The sequence below is a fragment of the Heterodontus francisci genome, chromosome 12, assembly GCF_036365525.1.
Source record: "Heterodontus francisci isolate sHetFra1 chromosome 12, sHetFra1.hap1, whole genome shotgun sequence".
NCBI lineage: Eukaryota > Metazoa > Chordata > Chondrichthyes > Heterodontiformes > Heterodontidae > Heterodontus > Heterodontus francisci.
Window position 1 is genome coordinate 85,992,324 of NC_090382.1, and position 21,471 is coordinate 86,013,794.

General features: G+C 43.8%; 1 protein-coding gene across 1 annotated transcript in view; it reads right to left on the reverse strand.

Moving 5' to 3' along the window:
• Nucleotides 1-21,471, reverse strand: part of LOC137375642 (organic cation/carnitine transporter 2-like) — a 100,241-nt gene that overhangs the window by 31,146 nt on the left and 47,624 nt on the right. The window contains exons 5-6 of the mRNA XM_068043025.1: nt 15,398-15,524; nt 6,575-6,675 (exon numbers count right to left, since the gene is read on the reverse strand). Of these exons, the coding sequence (XP_067899126.1) occupies nt 6,575-6,675; nt 15,398-15,524 (228 nt within the window). The remainder of the gene's footprint in view (nt 1-6,574; nt 6,676-15,397; nt 15,525-21,471) is intronic.

The following is a 21,471-nucleotide window of genomic DNA, read 5'->3' on the forward strand; positions in this document are numbered from 1 at the left end:
TTATGTACCTGGATACCAAGATCTCTCTGCTCATCTACACTACCAAGAATCTTCCCATTAGCCCAGTACTCTGCATTGCTGTTACTCCTTCCAAAGTGAATCACCTCACACTTCTCCGCATTAAACTCCATTTGCCATCTCTCAGCCCAGCTCTGCAGCCTATCTATGTCCCTCTGTACCCTACAACACCCTTCGACACTATCCACAACTCCACCGACCTTCGTGTCATCCGCAAATTTACTAACCCACCCTTCTACACCCTCATCCAGGTCGTTTATAAAAATGACAAACAGCAGTGGCCCCAAAACAGATAAATCTCCTCTCTAGCGATGTATTGCAGTTTTCTGTATACTGCTGTGCCACAGTTGAGTGACAGAGACTCTCTACAACAGGAGGAACACATACATCACATTCTGCTTGGACAGTGCATCGCAGAATGAGAAAGTGCTAGGCACCATCCACATTCCAGGTTTCCCCAAGTTTGAAGGTGCTACAGACTAAACTAACTGGCCCTGCACGCTCGTCATTGCCAGCCTGCTATCTTTATCAATAGAAAGGGATACCACTTGAACCTGAAGTCTCTTTACAACCACAGGCAGCACATCATGTAGGTCTCAGCCAAGTTTCCTGCCAGGAGTAATGATTCATTCATCTTGTGTCAGTCATTTGTACAGCCTTTATTCCAACCAGGCCTACCTTGCGACAAAGGATATTCCTTCTTGACACGATTCCTGTCAGGAACCTGGGCACAGATGCAGAGCATGCCTACAATTGGAGCCATACCATCACAGGAGTTCTAATTGAGCAGACCACTGGCATACTCAAGCAACACTTCCACTGCCTGGCCATTCGGGAGGAGCTGTGCAGTACACCCACAACTGTGGTTTCAGATTTGTAGCCATGTACTACATGCTGCACAGCATCACACTGCTGATGAACCAGCCCTTACTATTACCTGGGTATCAAAAATTGGAAGAGGATGTTACTGATGAGGAGGAGCATCAACCACCAGTGCCCTACTTACCACAGCTTTCAGAGATCAACTGATCCAAGAGCACTTCCTTGAACCATCACTCCCATCCCCAATGTACCAACAGTTCCGCAATCCTTATTCCCACCATCCTTACTACCACCATCCAATCCCCTGCATTCAGTCCAGCCTAACAGGTCTTGGCTTCAAATGACTACAAATATGAACACCAACACCAAATCCAGAAAACAGAAGCTTTACTTTAATAACTCACTTCAGATCGGAATAACAGTTAACTAGAATAATTATCACCCTTGTGCAACCCCATAGTGCCTGTATTGTATACTCAATTACCCATCCGAGTGCTCTTATGTGCTGTATTGCCAGTGGCTACTGCTTGTAGTGAAAGGCTGCTGAGCTTCCATTGAGGACACTCCATATGATTGTAGTGGGAAACCTTGAACAGCTTGGAGCTTTGAGGATCCTACTTCCGACTGCAGCATCTCTTTGTGGGCCAGGGCAAATTGCCCCAGCTAGTGGTTGCACACCAGCATGTGCACTGGCAGAGTGGGTGGTAGGGGAGCAAATATGCTGTATGCCTGAGAGGGCAGCAGCTGTCTCTGTCATGCAGTCAAGGCCACTCACCTAGTGCTGCGTCTCAGTGCTGTTATGGCTCGGCAGGACAATCCCTGTCCCGGGATTGCTGCAGTGTTCCAGTGAACATCAACGCAAGCTCGAGGAACAGCATCTCATTTATCAATTAGGCACACTACAGCCTGCTGGACTGAACATTGAGTTCAATAATTTCAGAGCATAACGGGCCCCCCATTTTACTTTTATTTCTAGTTATTTTTTTCTTTTTCCATTTTCTTTTATTTTTTTTGTGTTTATTTTATTTTATTTCATCTTAGTTTGTTCAGTTTGCTTACCCACTGTTTTTTTTCATGTTTGTACTTGCGGCTGTTCAATTTTCAGTCCGTTAACACCCTATCTGTACTAATGCTTTGTCTTTCAACACACCATTAACATATTGTTTGCCTTTGCTCCACGACCTTCTGGTCAGCTATTCTGTGACCTTGTCCTATCCACACCTTCTCCTTTGTTATCTCTTGCCCCACCCCCGCTTTACTTGCTTATTACCTTTTACATTTCTAATATTTGCCAGTTCTGAAGAAGGGTCATTGACCTGAAACGTTAACTCTGCTTCTCTCTCCACAGATGCTGCCAGATCTGTTGAGTATTTCCAGCATTTCTTATTTTTATTTATAATAGAGTGTAGGAATGATTTGACGTTATGGAAGTCTCTGTCAATGTTGGCCCCAAGAGTGAAAATAGCTGCAGTGTGAACTGCAATGGAAGCTGTCAGACCAGTCATGGCTGTCTCCACTGTTATGGTCATGAAGCTAGCAATTTGTTTCATGTTGCAAGATTGTCTCTACACTCTGCCTGAAGCTACAACCCAAGTTGGAGCTTGTCTCCTATATGCTCTACCATTGTGTACAAACTTGTTGGCATGCTGCCCGGTGCACATAGAAGTTCCTGGTGTATGCCCATTAGCCTTCTACAGTATCAGTATCTGGACTTTTGAAGTCAGCATCTGAGTCTTCTGCAGAAGAACTAATATGTTACTGTCCTCCAGTGGGCAGTTACCTGTGGTATCCTAGTGCCCTGGTTCCTGCATGTGTGCCGGGTGATTCATCATGCGAATACCCCTCCTGTATCCGACCCTCTAAAACACATGTGGTGCCAATCTCTGAGCTGGTGCTCGCTATGGCCAGTTCAAGTGACTGCATCTTCAGGAAGGCTGCCTTCCCCTTCCTGCATTGATGCAAGGGCCTTGGCATTTTGACCACCTTAAATGAATGAGAGGGACAAGCATCAGCTTTTAGTGTCAAGGGAGAGCAGAGAGTGCTACGTAGATATTGAAAGCAGCTGTAGTTTGTCATATAGAGTATATAACGTGAAATAGATATGAGAAGGGAAAAAGTGGGTAATGTGTGGTGTCGCCTCCAGTGTTGCCATTCACCACGGCAATGATCTTTATCTGCCATGATACCCAATATGTCCTCCTAAAGTGGGGAGAAGGCGTGTACTTTGCTTCTTCAGTAACTGTCTGCTTCCTCATGTGACAGCCTTCTGAGCTGCTTTGACAATATGGTTGTGATGGTCAAATAGTGTAGGTTTTTTGTGCAGGGTGTGAAGTCTGGGTAAATGAGGATCGCAATAATACTGAGAGTGGAAGGAGCAGATGTGGGGGGGTAGTAGGAGAAATAGCTGGAGAGAAATGTGGTGCAGTGATTACCTTGGTCCAAACATGGAAAAAAAACAGCTGAACTCCAGAGGTAAGGTGACAGTAACTGCCCTTGACATCAAGGCAGCATTTGACCGAGTATGGCATCAAGGAGCCCGAGCAAAACTGGAGTCAATGGAAATCAGGGGGAAATCTCTTCGCTGGTTGGAGTCATACCGAGTACAAAAGAAGATGGTTGTGGTTGTTGGAGGTCAGTCATCGCAGTCGCAGGGCATCACTGCAGGAGTTCCTCAGGATAGTGTCCAAGGCCCTACCATCTTAAGCTGCTTCATCAATGACCTTCCCTCCATCATAAGGTCAGAAGCGGGGATGTTCATTGATGATTGCACAATGTTCAGCACCACTTCTGACTCCTTAGATACTGAAGCAGCCCATGTCCATATGCAGCAAGTCCTGGACAACATCCAGGCTTGGGCTGATAAGTGGCAAATAACATTCATGCCACACAAGTAGTGGGGAAAATGCTAGAGTCTATTATAAAGGATGTGATAGCAGTAGACCTAGAAAGCATAAATAGGATTGGGCAAAGTCAGCATGGGTTTACGAAAGGGAAGTCATTTTGAGGATGTAAATATTAGAATAGATAAGGGAGAACCAGTGGATGTGGTGTATTTGGATTTTCAGAAAGCTTTTGCTAAGGTCCCACATAAGAGGTTAGTGTGAAAAATTAAAGCACATGGGATTGGGGGTAATATATTGGCATGGATTGAGAATTGGTTGACGGACAGGAAACAGTAGGAATAAACGGGTATTTTTCCGTGTGGCAGGCAGTGACTAGTGGGGTACCGCAGGGATCAGTGCTTGGGCCCCAGCTATTCACAATATATATTAATGACTTGGGTGAGGGAACTAAATGTAACATTTCCAAGTTTGCAGATGACACAAAGCTGGGGGGAGGATGTGAGTTGTGAGGAGGATGCAAAGAGGCTCCAATGTGGTTTGGACAAGTTGGGTGAGTGGGCAAATGCATGGCAGATGCAATAAAACGTGGATAAATGTGAGGTTATCCACTTTGGTTGTAAAAACAGAAAGGCAGATTATTATCTGAATGCTGATAGACTGGGGAAGGGGGAGGTGCAATGAGACCTGTGTGACCTTGTACACCAGTCGCTGAAAGCAAGCATCAGGTGCAGCAAGCAGTTAGGAAGGCGACTGGTATGTTGGCCTTCATTGCAAGAGGACTTGAGTGCAGGAGCAAGGATGTTTTACTGCAGTTATACAGGGCCTTGGTGGGACCACATCTGGAGTATTGTGTGCAGTTTTGGTCTCATCTGAGGAAGGATGTTCTTGCCTTGGAGGGACTGAAAAGAAGATTTACTAGACTGATTCCTGGGATGGCAGGATTGACGTATGAGGAGCGATTGGGTCGATTAGGCCTATATTCAGTAGAGTTTAGAAGAATGAGAGGGGATCTCATAGAAACCTATAAAATTCTAACAGGACTAGACAGGCTAGATGCAGGGAGGATGCTCCTGATGGCTGAGGCATCCAGAACCAGGGGTAACAGTCTCAGGATGTGGGGTATGCCATTTAGAACCGAGATGAGGAGAAATTTCTTTACTCAGAGAGTCGTGAACCTGTGGAATTCTCTACCGCAGAAGGCAGTGGAGGCCAAGTCGTTAAATATAGTCAAGAAGGAGATAGATATATTTCCTAATGCTAAAGCGATCAAGGGATATGGGGAGAAAGCGGGAACAGGGTACTGAATTAGACGATCAGCCATAATCATTTTTGAATGGCGGAGCAGGCACGAAGGGATGAATGGCCTACTCCTGCTCTTATTTTCTATGTTTCTAGGTTTCTACAAGTACCAGGCAATTACCATCTCAAAAAAGAGAGAATTTAACCATCTCCCCTTGATGTTCAATAGCATTACCATCACTGAATCCCCAAATATCAACATCCTAGGGGTAACCATTGACCAGAAACTGAACCGGACCAGCCACATAAATACTGTGACTACAAGAGCAGGGTAGAGGCTGGAATTCTGCGGCAAGTAACTCACCTCCTGTCACGCCAATGCATGTCCACCATCTACAAGGCACAAGTCAGGTGTGTGATGGAAAACTCTCTACATGCCTGGATGGGTGCAGCTCCAGCAACACTCAAGAAGCTCGACACCATCCAGGACAAAGCAACCCATTTGATTCGCACCCCATCCACCACCTTAAACCTTCACTCCCTTCACCACCAACGCACAATGGCAGCAGTGTGTATCATCTATAAGATGCACTGCAGCAACTTACCAAGGCTGCTTCAACAGCAGCTTCCAAACCCATGACCTCTACCACCTAGAAGGACAAAGGCAGCAGATGCATGGGAACACCACCACCTGCAAGCTCCCCTCCAAGCCACACACCATCCTGACTTGGAACTATATCGCCATTCCTTCACTGTCGCTGAGCCAAAATCCTGGAACGTCCTTCAGAACAGCACTGTTAGCATATCTACATCCCATGGACTGCAGTAGTTCAAGAAGGCAGCTCATCACCACCTTCTCCAGGGCAATTAGAGATGGGCAATAAATGCAGGCCTAGCCAGCGATGCCCACAACCCATGAATGAATTAAAAAAGGAAGTGTTATGGGTTCGTGGGGCTGTAGATGGTGCCAGTGTGAGGAGAGAGTAATTAACATAGGATTCTTGTCTTGACAACTTTGCTGAGGTCATTAAGCTTTTTTTTTAGCACTGCAGCCATGTGCTGAGAGCATTGACCTTCTCAACCACCTCCTTCCACTGACAGCAGTAGTGTTGCCTAGAGCTCTTTTAACCCCCTCAGGTTATCTATCTCTTCCTATACACCATCTAGAACCGGTTCTCCAATGTGGCATGGGAGTCTGCTCTACAGCTGCAGCCATTTTTCTCTTTCCACTGTGCAGCTATCATGAATCTCAATAACAACAACTTGCATTTATATAGCACCTTTAAACTAGCAAAATGTTCCAAGGTACTCAGCAGGAGCAAAAGCACTAAAAAAAACTGTCCTTCAAGTGGGCAGACTTTCCTTTAAGTGACTGCGGGCATTGCTGATTTGCCAGACCCCAAACAGGCACACAGCCAAAAGTCAGCATGAATAGTGCTGGCAGCATGCTTGACCCATTCTGTTAAGATCCCAGCACCAATTTCAAATGATCCTTGCACCTAATCTTAAAATAGTGCTCATTTGCACACACGATCAAATTTCTAGGCTTCTAACTGAGTTATATAATAGTTTTAGTCCTTAAAACAATAAGTAGGAAATCCAGATTTATTTGATCAACATGCTGGAGGATTCTTCTTTGTTCTAATACTCACCACACAAGAAGGTTTATGATCGTGATGGCTCGGATATTATAGGTTTTTACCAAGTGAATAATTGTATAAGATTGTACACTCTTCGCCTTTAAATCGTCGAGCTTGAAGTAAAACAAAGGATTCAGTATTACTGTTAATTGTTTTGAGAGAATATCGGTTATATATCTGTCACACATATTCTTGCAAAAATGAAGTGGCAAAAATATGACACTCTCCTTTATCTAATCTGAGCAATTTCCTTTCCCTCTCCCAAAACAGTGATAATCTTCATTTATTATAAAACACTTCTTGGATTTCATGATTTTCCATGTGGAATACGCTCTCTTGTCTCATTTATATTCAATATATATTCTGGGCAGATCCAGAGTCTGACCTTGGAATGACAGAGTAAACTCCACAAATTCAGCCTTTAGAATCATCCCTGGATTGCAAGTAACTCGAAAACAATACAGTATAAACTGTTACCACATTCCTTCTCTCCCCTAAAACGTCATGGACTCATTTGTTGATAAGAAATGTTGTTTGCACTGCACTCAGTTATAGCTGTTAATGTGAGCACGCACCTCGTACACACCTTCACATAAAAATAATTTTCTCTTGCAATTGCAGAGATACCTGGCTGGGATCCAGCAGTATAAATGCCCAGCATTACCCAATCTGTTCATTCATTAATCTGTACACAGAGCTTGGATTACAACAGTAGTTCTCAGTATAACCACAATACAACTTCCATTTTCTTGATGCTCTGTCAGGTCATAGTTGAAAATGCCAGCACAGTCTTCAATGAAGATTGTTATCAAACCACATCTCATTACTTCTGATCTGTATTCAGTTGGTAACACAGCTTTCATGGGTTAGGGGTTTACTGCACATAATTTTTAAGATAGCCACAAAATTCAGCTCAGTAATACCACCGGAGTCGGTGTTCAGCTGTACAAAGGACGTTCCTCCCTTTCCCCACTTGTTTTATTTGAAGCGCCAGGCATCCAACTTGCAGGTGAGGTGCTATTGATTTACTTTTACTCTTACAAAGTTTGTAGAAGTGCCATGTGTATTCTTGGAGGAGTTTTGATGACTTTTTGGATTTTGAAGGCAGTATTGCAGTATTTGACCTGGTTGTCAAAGGGATTATCTGCCTTGTCAACAGAAATCTATTAGTATTATGGGGGCCTATAGCTGCTGTGCCTCTTGGGTTGCAACAGGAAGTAACACAGAGCACAGGCTGCAGAGAGAGAAAGCTGTGCACAGAGGGAGAAGGAGGAGAGCTCTCAACAGAAGCTCAAACCCATGAAGGGTATTCAGGGAGGGAGCACTTCTCATACCTCCAACTCAGCCAGCAGCAGTGTATGAGGCACCTGCAATTCACCAAGGAGCTAGTCACTGAACTGTGCCAACTCCTTCAACAGAACTACAACCACACAGCAGGAAGAGGACAGTGTTGTGGGTGTCCATCAAGGTCACTGTTGCCCTCAACCTCCAGGCAAATAGCTCCTTCCAGGTGGAAGCTAGTGGCATAGCCAACATTTCGCAGTTCGCTGCCCATCGCTGCCTCAGGGAGGTGATGGAGGCCAGAAGAGAGGGTTTCATTGTCTTCTCTCTAGCCAGAGAAGCAGGAAGAGTGTGCATGTGGCTTTGCCAGGATAACAGGATTCCCAATGGTGCAGAGAACCATCGACTGCACACATGTGGCTCTGTGGGCCCCAAATACAAATAAGGGGATGTTGGAACTGCAAGGGCTACCAATTCATCAACATGTAGTTGGTATACGACCATGCGCAGAGCATTATGTCGATGAATGCCTGCTACCTGGGTAGCAGCCATGAAATTGTCATCCTGAAGCAGTCAGCCATCCCCGCCATCTTTGGGCCACCATGATGAACCAAGGGCTCATGGCTTGGTGATAGCAGATAACCTCTATACATCTGGCTCATGCCTCCCCTCTGCCACCCGACCACACAGGGACAAAGAGCCTACAATAAGATCCATACAATCACAAGAATTATTGTGGAGGCAACTATTGACATTCTGAAGCAACGGTTCCACTGTCCAGCCCACTCAGAGGGAGCCCTCCAGTATCCACCAGAGCAGGTGCCTAAATTTCTGATGGTCTGCTGCATCCTTGTTATCATGAGGTCGCAGCCCTTACCACCAGGCATTCGGAGGCCACCTTGGGAGGAGAAGGAAGGAGAGGAAGAGGAGGAGGAGGCAGGGAAGAGGCATCCGGGATCTCTTTGCTCCAGACAGTTTGTCCATGAGCAACTGTTGACACTCTGGTTCCCCCAAGACATCATCCCATCATCGATACTGTTGCACAATTCCCAACCTTTTAATTCACCTGCGGTGTACCATCACAGCAACCCCTTGACCAAAATCCTGAAATAATAAACATCAACGAAAACCCTTTCCATAGCAATTTTATCCAACAACACAGTCAATAATCCATATTACAGAATAACAGAATTGTTACAGCACAGAAGGAGGCCATTCGGCCCATCGTGTCTGCTTAGGATCTCCAACTGAGCAATTCTCCTAGTGCCATTTCCCTGCCTTCTCCACATAACCCTGCACATTTTTCCTTTTCAGATAACAGTCTAATTCCCTTTTGAATGCATCAATTGAACCTGCCTGCACCACACTCTCAGGCAGTGTATTCCAGACACTAACCACTCACTGCGTGAAAAAGTTTTTCTCAATGTTGCTTTTGCTTCTTTTGCTAATTCCTTTAAATCTTTGCCCTCTCATTCTCGATCCTTTCACAAGTGGGACAGTTTCTCTCTATCTACTCTGTCCAGACCCTTCATGATTTTGAATACCTCTATCAAATCAACTTTCAGCCTTCTCTCCTCCAAGGAAAACAGTCCTAACTTCTCCAATCTATCTTCATAATTGAAGTTCCTCATCCTTGGAAGCATTCTTGTGACTCTTTTTTGCACTCTCTCCAATGCTTTCATATTTTCCCTGAAGGGCAGTGCCCAAAACTGGACACAATACTCCAGCTGAGGCCGAACTAGAGTCTTATACAAGTTCAATATAACCTCCTTGCTCTTGTACTCTATACCTCTAATAAAGCCCAGGATACTGCATGTTTTATTAAGCATTCGCCCAACCTGTCCTGCCACCTTCAATGACTTATGCACATATAGGCCCAAGTCCATCTGCTCCTGTACTGCCTTTAGAATTGTACTCTTTATTTTATATTGTCTCTCCATGTTCTTCCTACCAAAATGAATCACCTCACATTTCTCCAGATTGAACTTAATCTGCCACTCGCCTGCCCATTCCACCAACTTGTCTATGTCCTTTTGACGTTCTACACTGTCCTCCTCACAGTTCACAATGCTTCCAAGTTTTGTGTCATCCGCAAATTTTGCAATTGTACCCTGTACACCAAGGTCTAAGTCATTAATATATATCAGGAAGAGCAAGGGTCCCAACACTGATCCCTGGGGAACTCCACTACAAACCTTCTTACAGTCTGAAAAATATCCATTAATCACTGCTCTTAGTTTCCTGTCACACAGCCAATTTCATATCCATGTTTCTGCCGTCCCTTTCATTCCATGAGCTATAATTTGTTCACAAGTCTAATGTGCGGCATTGTATCAAATGCCTTCTTGAAGTTAATGTACACCACATCAACGGCATTGCACTCATCAACCCTCTCTGTTACCTCTTCAAAAAACTCCAGCAAGTTAGTTAACCACGATTTTCCCTTAACAACTCCATGCTGGCTTTCCTTAATTGACCTGCATTTGTCCACGTGCCTATTAACTTTGTCCTGAATTATTGTTTCTAGGCTTTTCCCCACCACCAAAGTTTAACTGACTGGCCTCTAGTTCCTGAGTTTATCTTTACACCCTTTTTTTGAACAAGGGTGTAACATTTGCAATTCTCCAGTGCTCTGGCACCACCCCTGAGTCTAAGGAAGACTAGAAAATTATGGCCAGTGCCTCTGCAATTTCCACTCTCACTTCCCTCAGTATTCTTCGATGCATATCATCGGTCCTGATGCTTTATCAACCTTAAGTATAGACAGCCTATCTAATACATCCTCCTTCTCAATTTTAAATCATTCTAGTGTGCCAATTATCTCTTCTTTCACTGTGGCCTGGGTAACATCTCCTTCCTTGGTAAAGACAGAATCAAACTATTCATTTTGCACCTCAGATATTCCCCCTGCATCCCCCTTTTTTGTTCCTTAATTGGCCCTACTCATCCATTTACCACCTTTTCACCATATCTATGCCTGTAGAAGACTTTGGGATTCTCTTTTATGTTAGCTGCCAGTCTCTTTTCATACTCTATCTTTGCTTCTCTTATTTGCTTTTTCACTTCCCCTCTGAATCTTATATTCAGCCTAGTTCTCCAATGTATTATCCATCTGACATCTGTCATAAGCACTCTTCTTCTTCTTCATCTTAATCTCTATCTCTTTTGTCATCCAAGGAGCTCTGGATTTGTTTGCCTACCTTTCCCCTTCAAGGGAATATATTTTGACTGTGCCCAAGCTATCTCTTCTTTGAAGGTAGCCCATTGTTCAGCTACTGATATTCCTGCCAATCTTTGATTCTAATTTATTCAGCCCAGATCCATTCTTACCCCATTAAAGTTGGCTTTCCCCCAGTGCTCTTGCTCTTTCTCCTTTTCCATAGCCAACCTAAACCTTATGATACAATGATCACTGTCCCCTAAATGTTCTCCCACTGATATTTGATCCACGTGGCCCACCTCATTCCAAGAACCAGGTACAGCAGTGCCTGCCCTCTCGTTGGACTGGCAACATAATGCTGCAGAAAATTTTCCTGAACACACTCTGGGATCTCTTGTCCCTCTCCTCCCTTTACACTACTACTGACCGAGTCTATATTCAGATAAAGTCCTCCACTATAACGACTCTATAATTCTTGCACCTCTCTTTGCTAATTTGTTCTAGAATCATAGAAATCATAGAATCATGGAAAGTTTAAAGCATAGATAAATCCCCAGGGCCTGATGGTATGCATCCCAGAGTACTTAAGGAAGTGGCCCTAGAAATAGTGGATGCATTGGTGGTCATCTTCCAAGATTCTATAGACTCTGTAACAGTTCCTAAAAATTGGATGGTGGCTAATGTAACCGCACTATTTAAAAAGGGAGGTAGAGAGAAAGCAGGGAATTGTATACCAGTAAGCCTGATGTCGGTAGTGGGGAAAATTCTAGAGTCCATTATCCAAGATTTTATTGCAGAGCACTTAGAGAACAGTGGTAGAATCAGGCAGAGTCAGCATGGATTTACGAAAGGGAAATCATGCTTGACAAATCTACTAGAATTCTTCGAGGATGTAACTAGTAGAGTTGAGGAAGGGGAGCCAGTGGATGTGGTTTATTTGGACTTTCAGAAGGCTTTCGACAGAGTCCCACAAAAGAGATTAGCATGTAAAATTAAAGCGCATGGGATTGGGTGTAGTGTATTGTGATGGATAGAAAACTGGTAGGCAGACAGGAAACAAAGAGGAGGAATAAATGGGTCTTTTTCCGAATGACAGGCAGGGACTAGTGGGGTACCGCAGGGATCAGTGCAAGGACCCCAGCTATTCAAAATATATATTAATGATTTAGATGAGGGCACGAAATGTAATATCTCCAAATTTGCAGATGACACAAAACTGGGTGGGAGGGTGAGTTGTGAGGAGGATGCAGAGAGGCTTCAGGGTGATTTGGACAAGTTGAGTGAGTGGGCTAATGCATGGCAGATGCAGTATAATGTGGATAAATGTGAGTTATCCACTTTGGTAGCAAAAACAGGAAGGCAGATTATTATCTGAACAGCACTAAACTGAGAGAGGGGAATATGCAGCGAGACCTGGGTGTTCTCGTACACCAGTCACTGAAGGTAAGGATGCAGGTGCAACAGGTGGTAAAAAAGGCAAATGGTATGCTGGCCTTCATAGCGAGAGGATTCGAGTACAGAAGCAGGGATGCCTTGTTGCAATTATACAGGGCCTTGGTGAGGCCATACCTGGAATATTGTGTGCAATTTTGGTCTCCTTATCTGAGGAAGGATGTTCTTGCTATAGAGGGAGTGCAGTGAAGGTTTAACAGACTGATTCCTGGGATGGTGGGACTGATGTATGAGGAGAAATTGAGTCGGTTAGGATTATATTCGCTGGAGTTCAGAAGAGTGAGGGGGGATCTCATGAAAACCTATAAAATTCTAATAGGACTTGACAGGGTAGATGCAGGAAGGATGTTACGATGGGGGGGGGAGTCCAGAACCAGGTGTCATAGTCTAAGGATACGGGGTAAACCTTTCAGGACTGAGATGAGGAGACATTTCTTCACCCAGAGAGTGGTGAGCCTGTGGAATTCGCTATCACAGAAAGCAGTTGAGGCCAAAACATTGTATGTTTTCAAGAAGGAATTAGATATAGCTCTTGGGTCTAAAGGTATCAAAGGGTATGGGGCGAAAGCGGGAACAGGTTACTGAGTTGGATGATCCGCCATGATCATAATGAATGGCGGAGCAGGCTCGAAGGGCTGAATGGCCTACTCCTGCTCCTATTTTCTATGTTTCTATGTTTCTAGAAAGAGGTCACTTGGTCCATCGTGTCTGTGCTGGCTGAAAAACGATCCACCTATTCTGATCTCACTTTCTAGCATTTGGTCCGTAGCCCTGCAGCTTATAGCACTTGAGGTGTATATCTAGACTCCTTTTGAATGAGTTGAGGGCTTCTGCCTCAACTACCCTTTCAGGCAGTGAGTGCCAGACCATCACCACCCTCTGGGTGAAACAGTGTTTCCTCATCTCCCCTCTAATTTTTCTACAAATGATGGTTTTGTGAGCAGTGTGAGAGACTCTGCACCTGTAGTTTGGAGATGTCATGTGAGGATGCATTCACTGACCTTGACCATTCGCATGAGTTCATTACACTTCTTGTGGTACTGCTACGCCTTGGGGCCAGATGCTAAGAATTCACCTCCCTGGCCACCTGTTCCTACTCACTTTTGAGGATTCACCTGGCGGGCCTCCTGGCCGCCTGCGGAAACATTGTTCTCTCCTGCTTTGCACCTCCTGTGCTAATGCCTCCAGCCCTCTCTCTCCTCTCTTGTTCCATTTGGGGTGTATCTCCTTGAAGCCACTTCCTCCACAGTCAGCAGCAGATACTGTATTATGAGTTCAGCTGGTCTTTAACCGGGATGGCTGCCTTTAAGATGTGCAGGTTGGCTGCAACATGTGCTAGCCACACATGCTGCTTGGCCCCCTGTTGTGCATGCAGTCAGTCAGAACTGCATTTGGTATTCATTCAAATAAGGAGGCAGCACAAAGTTTTCGTGCTGCTTGCCTCAACAGGACTGGGGCATGGGCAAATCATGAATCTTGAGCCTCACTCCCGAAAACAAGAACAATCGAATTTTTCTACCAGAACATCTAATGAAATTATGTAAATTTTCATTCAGCTTGTTCACATAAATCACTATATGGAGAATATCAGGCAAGGTTTATTAACATTTTCACCTAAAAAAAAAATGTGGGGATGTGATCCCAGCAGTTATGTCAGGATCAAGTTCATTGCGGGTCTCTGCCAATGACCTCAAAAAGTTTGGTGGCTCAAGAAGTGGGACCTCCAGGAGTGGGTTATTAGTAGGTGTGGGCCCACCCCTACCACCCCTACCACCCCTACCACCCCTCACAACCTCAACTGAATACACCAGAAACCTCGGAAGATGCTGGAAGGTAAGGGAGGGAGAAATGTTCAGTTTCCTCCCATCTCCAGACAGATGTTGAGTTTGGTCTAGGAAAAAAATGATCATTCACCCTGTCTGATTTCTGAGAGTCTAGGTCATGATCCTGGCATGAACTTGAATCTGAGCCTCATTTCTGCCAGTATTGGTCATCTAAGCATGGTGAGGCCAGCTATACGTGGGTACTAACTGAGGGCCCAGCTGCACAAAATCCCAGTTTAGGGAGTCACACTTTTGACCCCATGCCCACTTATGCCAATGGTTTTGTAGGAACAGGCAGAAAGTCTGCCCCCTGTATTCGCACCACCAACCCCCCACCGCCCCATCGTGGAAAGTGTGGCTGAAGGTTCAGAATCAGCATTGTCATGTCCTGGCTAAGTTTGTGGCCATTCTGGTGGAGTCCTGCTGAACATATCAGGGGAGGCTGCCAGATAAACTATAGGGGCTGAATTCGATAAGCTGCGGCGGGCGAAAAAAATGGCAGCCCACCTGCAATTACAGCAGCTCATTTACAAAGTCGGAGTGTGCCACCTCCCTTGATCACGTGGAGGGGGCAGGATTTATGTCCCCAGCAATGGTGCCAGCTGCCTGTGTGCAAGGATGCAATGGCATGATCAGTGACACAATCACAGTGGCATGTATTACTTTTTTTCTAAGAAATTTTAAGAAAAAATGGGGGAGGGAACATATTGCAAAAGTATCAAGGAAGATATTGGTCCAGAAATTTGATTGTGTGAGCCCTGTTTATGAGTTGCTAAATGGCCACCTAACCCTCCAATATGGCGGGAAGAAAGTGCATGCTCATTACCAGCCACTGTGCATCGCCCATCATATTGGTGTAGGCTACTCTGTTGGCATCAGGAGCATTCACCAGAACATTATAAAGTGAATAAGTTATGTTGCTTGCAGGACCTGATCGTGATTTTGGTATGTCTCAGCGCTTGACTCACCACGCGCCTAACTCGCCCAGCAATATGTAGCACTAACCAATAGGAAGAACCCCATCACCAGCACTATTTAAAGGTATCATGCACAATTTACAGGTTGGTTGCTGGTTTGTCATTTCACACAGAAGATAAAAGCCGAATTGTGTTCCAATACCTCAAGATCATTGAACAGCACCTCTGGTGGAGTGACACCATTTTTCTTTGCAATGTGTCGGAGTATTGCTTCAGCCTCCTGTACCCTTCCCTTTAACAGCAGCCAGCGTGGAGACTCAGGAATAAACCTGGGAGTAAAAGTATTTCATTTTAAGGAAAGAGTACTAAAGTCACACAAAGGATTTGACAAATTATTATTAATATGAGTACACTCTTTAACGGCAGATATAGCGATGATAGGTGTGAGCCTTTGCCTTCGTGGTAGCATTCACACACCTGAGTCAGAAGGTGAAGGGTTCGTACCCTTGCTTGTGGAGCCTAGAATCTGGTCTCTCAATTCTAGGCTGACATCCAGTGGGATATTTGTGTCCAGATAGAGTTACTACTGGCTCAGTGATTATATTCCCGTTTCTAACTCAGAGAAGTTGAGCTTCGTTCTCATTGCAGACAGCCCCAGTGAATGGAGAACAGTACACCGATTATGAATATTGGGTTGATATCCAGTGGGGGTACTTGTCTTTGATAGGTGTTGATGCTCCACCCCCCACCCCCAATGTAAGCTTTGGTGGGGCTCTTTAGCCTTGGTTACAGCCCACCCAGGAGAAAGTACTTCAAAGATAAAAACTTTTAGGTCGTCATCTCTAGTAATTGACTCAAAAATCTCATCTACAAGCCTTGATTAAGAACCTGACTTATGGCAGAAGAACAGACAGTTGGAGTGCAATGTCATTCGGTTCAAATCTAGGAGTGGATTCAGAAAAGATATCGGTGCCAAAGTTCAACATTGGCTTTGACAGGCTTATGCAAATGACTACCTTCATCATGAGCACTGATATGTATCTGAAAAGCCATGTTATGACACAGAATTTAAAGAGAAATAACATTGTAAAAAATATTTGGCAAAGATGAAAATCACAAATAAGCTTTTGAATACATGCTGAGATGCCACAGCACTCTCAGAACTGAAAAAACAATGAAGGGAATATGGAGCTTCTCACTGAGGGAAGAGCCATAGGTATGTCTTCTTTCAAAGGGAAAATACGAATGAGGAAAGTTGTTTGGTTGTGTATTAGTTTGTGAAATTCCAGGGTAAAATTACAGAGCCTGATCCTGGAATAAGGAATAACCAATTTATAGTCAATGGTCAGGAAATGGACCTTGACATGTTTCAGATATTTTAAGATTGAATGCAATTTTAGCACCCTCTACAGGAATATAGTTGAGCTTTGCAAATCTATAATGATTGAGAACATGGGAACCTGGGAACAGGTGTAGGCATTTAGGCCCTTGAGCTTGTTCTGCCATTCAATGAGATTATGGTGGATCTGTGATCTAACTTCATATGCCCGCCTTTACCCCATAGCCCTTAATACCTTTGGATGACAAAAATATATCAATCTCAGATTTACAATTGGTGAAGCATCAAATACCATTTGTGGAAGAGAGTTATAAACTTCTACTGCTCTTTCTATGCGGAAGCATCTCCTAATTTCACTCCTGAAAGATCTGGTTCTAATTTTTAGTCTATGCCGTCAAGTCCTAGACTCCCCAAACAGCAGAAATAGTTTATTTCCAGCTAATCTTAATCAAATCACCTCTTAACCTTCTAAATTCCAGGTAATATAACCCTAGTTTATGTAATGTCTCCTCTTAATATAACCCATGGAGTCCAGGTATCATTCTGGTAAATCTACACAGTACTCCCTCCACGGCCAATATATCATTCCTAAGGTGTGGTGCCCAAAACTGCTCACAGTACTCCAGTTGTAGTCTGGCCAGGGCTTTGTAGAGCTGTAGCATGACTTCCACCACCTTGTATTATAGTCCTCCAGATATAAAGACCAGCATTCCATTAGTCTTTTCTGATTATTTTCAGCAACAAACAGCAACTTCCACTCCTGATGTAGAACATCTGAGTGCTTTAAAAGGAAAGACGAGAATGCTGATTCAGGGGTAGAGTGTGGGGAGTGGGTGGTGTGGAAGGGTTGCGGGAGAAACTGAAGTCACTGTTAGAAATGTAGATTTTTAAGTGGCTTTGGAAGGAAGGAAGATGTGTAGTAAGGTGAAGTAGTTTTGGGAAGAATTCCAAATATTGGGGTATAGTGACTGAAAGAAGATTAATGTAGAATTGGAGTAATAAATGGTGTAACTTGAACAAACAGCTGAAGAAGATACTGATATCAAATAAAGCAAGAACATAGAGTTAATGCTATGTGGATGGGAATCAGTGAGGCATAGATGTTCAATATTTGGCATGAGGACAATTTGCTCCAGGAGTCTGGATTAACTTAAATTTGTAAAGCATCTGTTTTAATAATGTTAGTTGAAGAATAAATATTTAACAAACATGTTGCAAGAGGTCTCCTCAGGAGCATTTTGCAGTACCTGTCCAGATCTATCAGGCAAATAAATCTTGCTAGAAAAATACCCTATTGTCTTTTAAAAGACTAATCTAGTTGATAAATGGGCATCATTGCAGCAGTGAATACCACTGTCAAATTGGAGTCATGAGCTTTGGAAGAAGTGGATGTGCCTTGTTCTCCCAGAGGTCATCCCAACACTTCACTTTCTTCCCGTAACAGAGCTGGGAGACTGGAGCTTCTCACTGCAAAAGCTAATCCTCTGCAAATTTGGCATTAACATACAGGCTTGATTCTTGTCGGCCCCACACAATTTGAACATTGAAGAAATTAAATCCCTTTCTATTCAGAATATTTAAAGACCACAGTAAGAGCCTACTGTGCAAGGTGGATGTCATTTATTACTTTGGGGAAACCAACAACATGATAGAACTAAATATCCAGGGGTCGGCAACGTGTCGTACACGGACACCAGTCCCCGTGGTAAAATTTTTTGAGGTCTGTGACTGGCAATTTTCAGGGATGGGAAATTTCCCATTGGCTTCTTCCTGCCAACCAGACAGCTTTTTTTAAAATGCAGCCGTCAGTTTCACAGCTGTCAGGTCCTTAGAGCAAAGACTGTGTTTCCGAAATTCGGACAAGTTCGTGGTTTTCCAGCGAGTTCCAATTTTTTTTTTTAAAAGCCCGCCAGAAAACCAGGAACTTGTCCAGAGTTCGGAAGCATTCTCTCTGCTCTAAGCAGCTGATAACTCTGAAACTGACGACTGTGACTTTTTTTTTTAAACTGACCAACCACAAAGCTGCTCAGCTGTGAGTTCCTGCTCTCTGCAACTGTCAGAAAGAGGAGGGCAGAGAGATAGAGGGGAACAGGGAGAGAGAGGGGGGGGAAGAGAAAGGGGCAGAGAGAGTGAGAGAGGGAGAGAGAGAGGGGCAGAAAGAGGGAGGAGAGAGAGAAAAGGGGCATAGAGAGAGAAAGAGGGGGAGGGAGAGAGGGACAGAGAGAGGGGAGGCATATTGAGAGAAAGAGAGGGAGCAGAGAGAGGAGCAGAGAGAGGGAGGAAGCAGAGAGGGGCAAAGAGAGAGGGGGGCAGAGAGAAAGAAAGAGAGAGACAGAGAGAGGGGGGCAGAGAGAGAGAGGGAGCAGAGAGAGAGGCAGGGGAAGAGAGACAAAGGGCCTGAGAGAGAGGGAGGGAGAGAGAGAGAAGTGAGCAGACAGAAAGACAGAGGGGGAACAGAGAGAGAGGGCAAGGGGACAGAAAGAGGAAGTACAGACAGGAAGAGAGGGGGACAGAGAGAGATGACTGGGACACAAAGAGAGACGGGGACAAAGAGAGAGTGGGGACAGAGGATGGGGGGAAGAGAGGGGCAGGCAAAGAGTAGAGGGGGACAGAGACAGAGGCAGGAATGACATGGGGGGGGGATGATACAGAGAGGGGGAACACAGATAGGAAGGACACAGAGATGGAGGGAAAAAGAGAGAGAGAGAGACATAGAGAGGACTTGGGGTCAAAGAGAGAAGGGTGAAAAGGGGGAGAATGGTGGGGGTAGAGAGGGGGCAGAGAGAGAGGGAACTGAGAGAGACGTGATGAGAATGCAATCAAGATCACTCCTGACAGTTGGACGTCTATCTGGAATACTCCACATCACTACAAACATTGACTACTTGTGCAAGCAAAGTAAATGCCAGGTATCACGAAATCAATTTCCAACACAGTGACACAAAACTAAGTCAATAAATTAATCTCCTCATTTCAAGCTTCTTCACAAAAACGTTTGTTATTGTTGTTTTGATTAACAGTAAGATAAATTTTTAATGCTTTTATCTTTCTGAAATTATCTCACCATCCTCCTGTATAAGGCAAAAGTTGTAATGTGACCACTCCCCCCCCCACCCCATGTGAAAAGGTAGGATGCCTGTGCTCCAAACCTTCAACCTTGTGTTTTAGAATGACCTAGCAGCTAGGATATTTTAAAAGACACGTTTAAAAGCTTGTGTTATGTAAGCTCATTTTAAAATGGAAAAAGTCACTTAGGAAATGTCTCAATTTCTATGCTCTGGAACACATTACTTTCACCTCGGACATGAGCTCAGTGACATGTTGAAAGTTGCTTTACTTTTACTTCCATATAAATGTCACAATTCTGATGCTATCCATTTGGAATCACATTTTTCCAGAACTTGTATTGAGGGGAAAACAGGCAGGAAAATCTAAGGAATATCCAGAAGTCAGCACTGTAAGTTCCTCATGAATACAAGAGTACGGTGTAATGGGGCTCAGTGATATTGGCAAAAATATGATGCTGACGACCCATATACAATAGTTAGTAAATGCAATGCAATAGATAGCTTTAATAAATCTTAGTCTATGATGAACTTCCTATGATTCCTCAACAAAATCTATGCTGCATTTGTAGTTGTATAAACTGTCGGGGAAGTCAACGTAAAAATTTAATTATGTTTCAATGACAATGCAAGAAAAAGTAATTAACTGATTTTTTTTGCTATAAATTGGATTAAAGGACAAGTTTACAGGTACGTCAAAGATCAGTAGCTGCAATGTACATCATTTACTATCCAGTTTGAGGGCAGATAACCTGAGTGACCAAGGTAATTTGAAAGTTGGCTGTATGATATATTACGTTAAAGGTGCACTTGTGCCAACAGGTAATAGATTTGGCTTGGAAATTAATTGGTTATTCTGGAGTACAATCTTACAGATAATGACTGAACATTTTGTAACTGCAGTAACAACTGTTCAACTTTTTGTTGAAAAGCTTTTTGTTAGTAATTATCCTGTCAGAGCTGAATCAGAATCAATATTGATAGACTGAGATTATAGACACAAGTGAATTTAAGAGAATCACATTACTGGAGGAACTGAAGGGCACTCTGTATTTGTAATTGTGTTGATCTAATGTTGTCATGAGCTTTGGTGAGCATATGGCATTTTGTCCATGAGGGATTCTGTTCTTTATTTTAGAATCCAGGACCTAGATTAACAGCCTGTCAAGATGAATAAGCTTGTCTTGGCTACCCAGTGTTAATCCCTCTCTTCCTGTCCTACTCTGCTTTTCTGTTTTACATGACTCTTCTGAAATATTATTTACTTCATCCTATAAAATTCTCCTGATTTGGAGATCACTGCCCTTTTGTTGGCTGCCCTGTCTTCAGACGCATATTACAAGCAGGTGGAGAAGTTGCACAAACAATTGACCATCATGGGTTAAATTGTCTTGTGACAATAGCAGTATGAGAAATGGTCCATCTTTCTATTGCTTATTTTTCTACTGCTTCACCTCAATGACCACAATAACAATCTCTCCTTGAATTTCATGGTTTATTCGATGAATTTGCACTCCAGTATGGTCCATCTACCACCCCGTGACATGGTGCAGCCAGCTTTATTCTTTCAACAAAAGTAATTTACATTGGTATTGAATACTATTTCACTTGCTAGCGTGCCAATACAGTTGTGCTGCTCTCTATTGGTGTTGGTATGCTTAGCTACTTTATTTATAAGGATAAATGTGTTTTAAATTGGACTGTGTTTGATGGCATTAGATAGGCTATACACTTCATATACAGATTAATTGCCCTCATGTCCGGGGCTCAGTCAATAAACTTGTCAAATGTCTGTGGTGCAACATGTCGGTGCCAATCCCAGTTAATATCCCTGCCATGCTGTTGTCTGGGAATCATTCCAAAATATGGACG